The sequence below is a fragment of the Morone saxatilis genome, unplaced genomic scaffold, assembly GCF_004916995.1.
Source record: "Morone saxatilis isolate NCDOM2014 unplaced genomic scaffold, NCSU_SB_2.0 Contig3, whole genome shotgun sequence".
Classification (NCBI taxonomy): Eukaryota; Metazoa; Chordata; class Actinopteri; family Moronidae; genus Morone; species Morone saxatilis.
Genome location: NW_023339873.1, coordinates 14,888,026 through 14,894,388, shown reverse-complemented (window position 1 = coordinate 14,894,388; position 6,363 = coordinate 14,888,026). Strand labels below are relative to the sequence as shown.

The 6,363-nt window shown below is 44.3% G+C and overlaps 1 protein-coding gene across 1 annotated transcript in view; it reads left to right on the top strand.

The window, feature by feature from the left end:
- The first annotated feature begins 729 nt into the window (after positions 1-729).
- LOC118336940 (ryanodine receptor 3-like) overlaps positions 730-6,363 on the top strand; it is a 101,741-nt gene continuing 96,107 nt past the window's right edge. The window contains exon 1 of the mRNA XM_035673712.1: positions 730-1,100. Coding sequence (XP_035529605.1) covers positions 1,053-1,100 — 48 coding nt within the window. The 5' untranslated portion in view covers positions 730-1,052. The remainder of the gene's footprint in view (positions 1,101-6,363) is intronic.

Here is a 6,363-nt window from a genome sequence, read left to right as displayed (position 1 = left end):
GAGGGGCAACTGAGAGTTGACCTGACTGATCACTGCTGTCACTGTATTCAGTCTACAGTGCTACAAAGTGAAATACGTTTTAAACATTTCTTTCATGATTCTTTTAGTGAGTGTAATCGCATTTAATGTGAATCATTTAACGGCTAGCTATTCATCCAATCAAATGCTGTAAATAGTTTAAAAGATGTACAACTAAATGTCACTTTTGCAGTATGGATTTATGAAAGATTTTCTCACATAATGTAATTAGTTTTTAATAGCACACACTGTGTGCAGAAACACAGCGTGCAGATTATGCTTTAGGATAAAAACAATATTTTTTTTCCACTAAAATATCGCAGATTTGTGTTGATATTGGAGCATCCAGTTCAACAGTGCAAATAACGCACTCTGTGTATAGCAATACACGGACACTGATGCTAAGCTATGCCCCTCGCTCATCAAAAACAAACTAAACGCATTGAACAACCTGTGAAACACGCTGTGCTATGCAGCAGTCTGCGGTGTGTCTCAGCTGCAGGTCCCATAAGGAGGCTGCTGCGGGGTGCTGGCCATGGTGCTGATCTGGACCAGCATACACTACCTATCACGCTGCTTATCGCACATTAGCACGTTTTCCGTCTGTCGGCGGCTGCGAGAGAAGGGCGGGAAAGCAAATAGCAACGAGACACCCGTTGGATAGCGGATATTTCGGCGCATGTATCACCCCTCGCGTTTGAATATTCGCGCTTTCGCGGCTGTATTAATAAGGTCTGCCGGTGACGTCGAAGATAAAGACCCCGCCGCCGTCTCTCGGCTACACGACTTGGCTTCTCCTCGCTTCCCCGCCACACCGTCCCCAGTCGCTCCAGCCCACCGATGCCGCTGCTGACACACACTCCTCCTCCGGGCGGTGAGCGGGGCTTGAGCACAGGGGCTTGAGTGACACATGCTGCGGTAGCCCCCCCCCTCCACCCCCCCGCTGTATGGACGTGGATTAGCTATATGCTAATATCGATAGGAGAGAGGAGCCAGCGGAGGCTTCCCGAGTCCGAACAGGCTCCTTTGCAGCCATGGCTGAAGGTGGAGAAGGAGAGGATGAAATTCAGTTCCTCAGGACTGTAAGTACATTTCCTGCCGCTCGTACGTGAAGCGCTGCTCCGGTGTGTGTGTGTGAGGGGGGGGGTATGCGTGGCTCTCTTTTTCATGGTACTTTTGTGTGTGAATGCGACTGTAGATCGGGGGTATCACTTGTGTCGCCTCACAGATGTTGTGTTCCAGCCTTTGACAACCCTGTGCCTGCTTGCAGATCTCAGAGGCGGCGATAGTGCTCCATTGTGTTGCGCATCGCTCACTGACAGCTATTGTCTTCCCTGCAGTCTCTCGTCTCAAGAAGTTGACAGCACTATTTCCCATGCCATGTCAAACTTGCGTTATGCACCTCGCTGCACCGTTGTAGCCACAGTCGCCTGCGGTTTGGCAGCGCAAACTCACTGCGATTTAACTTCAGTTACTCACATAATTAAAAGGCATCTCGCGGCATCACTTGAATGTGTTTGAGAAAAAAATGGAGTTGTGAGCCAGTGTGCATGCTGTATAATATATTCAAACGTGGTAGCCTGGCAGTGTAGGCTGCCTCACTGTCCAGACAGTCACCCCAGGGTTCCTGTGCAGCAGCAAAGGTCTGTGCAAATGATCCGAGCACAGCGTTTTGTAATAGATGCAGTATTGCTTCACAGATTACTAATGCTGTCTTACCTGTCGGACATAAATCAACGTAGACTGGTTTGTGTGCTCATAAAAGAGGCTATCATTTAGGATTTAACAGGCTGTAGACTGCTTGCTCCCCTTGTGTCTTGGACTCCACTACACCACAGTGAAAATATGTGTCACTTAGTAAGAATGTATTTTCTCAAGCTGAAAATGAGTGTCTTTTAGATTGGAAATGTCTGGCAGCGGTTGCACAGAGAGTCACACTTTCCACTGTTGACAAAGATAGATGATGACATGATCTGCTCATCTATGGTGAAATGCATTAAGAGGCGTAGCGTGTCTGAAAATACACGCTCGTCTAGGATAGATGAAGGAGCAGAGTGCTGGAGGTCTTCCAGATAGACCCAGAGACAGTAGGAGGTGTTTGGTTGCACATATGACTGGCACTGCTGCTTGTGGTTTGCCTTTATTAAGCTGCTGTCGGAGGCGCAACCTGCTGTACTTTGAGGTAAACGGAGCAGGGATGTTCTTGTTTTTCTGTAAATGACAGTAACCCGGTTATTTTTTGTTGAGATTTCTCATTAAAGGCGCGATGTCTCTTCATAATCACCCGACAAATAACAGTGTCACAATGTCAACATAGACAGCAGCAGCTTCATAGCACTACCTTTAGATATCAGAGAGGCATAAACAACATACAGCAAGCGATGGAATTTTGACGTGTTTTTTTTTTTGCACTGAAAGGCTTACCTATCCCCAGTGATCTTTAAAATGTCCCTTCCTTTCACTCAGAAAAAGCTGATACCTCCTCCTTATTTGTCCTGCAGCCCCACCAACCTTTTAACCACAGCACATAGAGGTCAGCACATCAGCATGCCTGCCACTCCAAAAAAGAGCTGACATTTCAGCAGCGTTCCTCCTCTTTTCTGAGCTTGAACTTAAATGCCACCAATCCACAATCAGGTTTCTTTAGAAACAAGCTCGACTGTTCCGGTTCCATTCGTTGGATTCACAGCCAACATCTTTTCCCCAGAAGTAACCCTGGGAGAAGAAGTGAGGTGACATTGACTAATAGGAAACTGCTGTTCCTTTAAAAAAAAAGGGCTTAGCAGCTTGTTGCATCCCTCCACACAAGGAAGCAGCTGACAGGCTGTATGGTGTTGGGATTGGGAAGCAGTGAGCGGGCTTGGTGTTCATGAGTGTAAAAATGGGTGTGTGTGTGTTGAATGCAAATGCGGAGCTGTAGCTGTGTGGTGCAGTCGGGCTGCACCAGACGTGCCACAGCAGAGCACAGTGCAGAAATTATTCATCAGTCCAAGCAAGGCACAGCTGAAATGCTCAGTGCAGGGGAACAGAACTGACATACACACATGTGCACATGTACATGCACATATGCATATATTTATTTAGTACATGGCTACATGCATAGACAAACACACTTGGCCTGAACTTGCTGTTACATCGGTTGCACTACTGTAGGCTGTCTGTAAGGATACGTAGAGGCTATATTTTTAGCTGGCATCCAAATGTTGCTTGTTATTGGAGTCAAGGAGCTTGATAAAGTAACAAACTGCCTTTTCTCTAACAACGCAAAGTAATTTCCCTGGAGTGGTAGCAGAAATTACCCCAGCCGGACCGCTGCCTATAAACCCGACTCAGTGGGAGGAAAGGAAGGGAAGAGGGGCTAAGAGCGAGGATATCTCAGCCACGGGTAATTTGATGTTACAGGAAGAAGAACGGTGCTGATTGTGAGCCAGGAGACTCAGAGAAAAAGCTTCCCCCAAACTGCTGTTTCATGTCAGAGGGGGCAAGAAGCTGCCGAAGAGTTTAATAAGAGCCTGAATATTCTAAAGGAACTGTACTCGTCCTGTTTGGAAATTGGATGTGTCCTCAGATGCACCAGCTCTAGCAGCACGGGCTTCATTATAAGCAGTATAGTGAATAAAATATTAGCTTATGGTTACATAGCTCAGGCGGCTCATTATGTAAGAGTAGTTTTCTAAATGAATTGCTTGCCTACTGTGCGTTGTGTCATTAGAGCAGAGAGAGACTACGCAAGAAGATTTGTAACAAACTTTTTCTTCTTGTTTCACTCTGATTTTGTTTGTTTTAATTCACATAACTCTCCTGACAGAGGCCCACTTGTTAGTAAAAACATGGTTCAGCATGCGGAGTGAGCATCCACGCAGAAGCACACGCGCACAGCTTCTCTGTTGCGAGGATCCCTGCTAGGTGAATATCAAATCCTGGCGATCTATTAGCAGTTCGAGTGGGAGTAGAGACTTTGAAAAGGCCAGACTGGGGCTTTGACTAATGCACTGTGACAGCGCTGGCTTTGTTTATGCGAAGGCACCGGTCTCACTTTGCATCCAGGCGATGGCTGTTAATGCGGCAACACAGAAGTAATGCAACGAGCCAAACCGGCAGACAGAAACAATAACCACATAGGAAAAATAAGGCAGTACAGTGTTGGTTCTGACTACACTATGTACCCATGACATCAGTGCCAGATCTTGCTGCCTCCTCCTCACCCACTCATGTCTCTGTGAACACCCTGCTGGGTCGATCCTTTGTTGCTGTTGCTCCTTTTCGCTCATCGCTCTGCTCTTCATTCCCTTTTTTTTTTTTTTTCTTTTTCCTGCTTTTCACTTTTATCTCCCTCTTTTATCTCTCGTCTCCTTTCGGCAATTCTCTCCCCCTTTGTGATCCGTTGTTGGTTCATGTGTTATTAACAGATGCTAGCATCTGTATGCTGTGCAGTATGCTTTCTGGAGGATGTTCCAGTTTGAAATGGTGATGTGAGAGAGCATGTGAGGGTGGATGCTGCTCCATGCTGCCCCAGAGGCATCCAAAGGTGCCCTTGATCTGATCAATACATCATTCTTCCCATGAAATTGTATGGAAGCATCTTTAGTTCACTTTAGCAGAGACTGTGGAGAACGAAATTCCCAGGTTCTTGCTTCTTTTTTATCCTATATCTAAGCTAATTTTTGCATCTGTGATTTTAGCTCCACAAGTATGCCTAACTTGCCTGGTTTTTGGCTCCTCCCGTTACTCCGTCACTTGCCCTGTGTATAATTATTAGAGATTACCGTGAAATTATTGCCACTGATGGGAATTCAGTTCAGCACATCGTCGCATTCCACTTGACACTAAGGGGGAGAGCTTTAATGTTATTATGATGAGGTCTGCTGTCATTTCATGTGTGAATTACAAACCGAACGGCTTTTTGAGCATAATGGTGCAGATTTGAGCGCACAGATACACTCCGAAATAGCCTTGTGAAGAAGTGATGTCATGAAACCAAGAAAAAAGTGTCTTTTCATGCTGATTGTCATTGGGAATATTGCGTTGCCTACTGTTGTTGGCATATGTTTTTACCTTCCGTTGCTGTTTGTTTTCTGAGATGTACAATACTACAACTACTAATGCTGCGTGTGAATGCTTGACTTTCCTTATCCCTCTTGGTGGGTGTGAAATTGATCTATAGGAGTTCTTTTCCTTGACAAGCTGCATTTAAACTACTCCAAATGCAAAGTTATATCATGTATAAAGCATGGTATTGATCTTTTTCTGCACTGCACACATACATATGTATACATCCACATCCCTGCTGCAGTGTTGATTTCCCTCATATCTCCAATTACCAATATCGCTCTTTAAAAAACTCAACTTGTAGAAAAGTAAGTTGGTGTAAGGTTTAGTGTTGTTCAGCAGAAGGCTGTTTCTCTGTGTTGCGTGATGAAGATGGACAGTTTAGATAGGCCTGTGATGTAGAGGGAATTAAGCCAGCAGGTCTGCCCAGAAACAACCCAGTGTAAAGCTGCTGTAATGAGCTATTGATCGTACCACCAAATGAAGAAATTTCCTCAGTAATGTCAGTGGCATGCAGTAAGCGGGCCTGATTGATCTGGTGTTTGAGAGCATGAATATTTAATAAGGCAATGTTTCCTCCCAAAGACGACCCTGTTGTTCTTTACCCTTTGGTTGTTGACCTCCAACATGCCTGCCATTTAGGTTTTTAACTATAGAATCGGAGAGAGTAGCAAGCCTAGATATACCAGTACTGACTAATGTGGACATTTTTGTGAACATTGCTGACATGCTGCTGTGGTCCATAGGATGTACTCAAGGTGTTGGCTAGCTCTTAGTGTATTAAATGTCAAAAATAATGAGAGATGCCCATCACAAGCTACCAGAGCCCAGAGCTTTGTCCTTAGTTACTTTACCTAACCAACAACCCAATATCTAAAAACCATTCTGTTTACAATGATGTGAAACAAATGTAGCGAATCCTCACACAGAAGAAGGTGAAACTTGGGGATTTTAACTTGAAAATTGATGTCAGCTGAATATATATTTTAGTTATTTGATACAAGGCAATTCCCCAAGATCTGTAAGTAAATAAGCAAATCATGAACAAACACACAAAGATGAATTAATTCAGAGGCGTGTAAACCAATCTTTAATACCTATAACTTAGAAAGGGTGGATTACATTTTCCACTTTTAGTATATAGGAACACTTCATCATATGTAAAGTATCCTCATACACTACATACTGTATATGGGCTGGATAAAGTACAGTATGCTAAAAGTTTCTCATGTAGCCAGCATGTAAATTAATATTCAATTATTAAAAAAGTATTAAAGAATCTGCATCTTCTGTCTG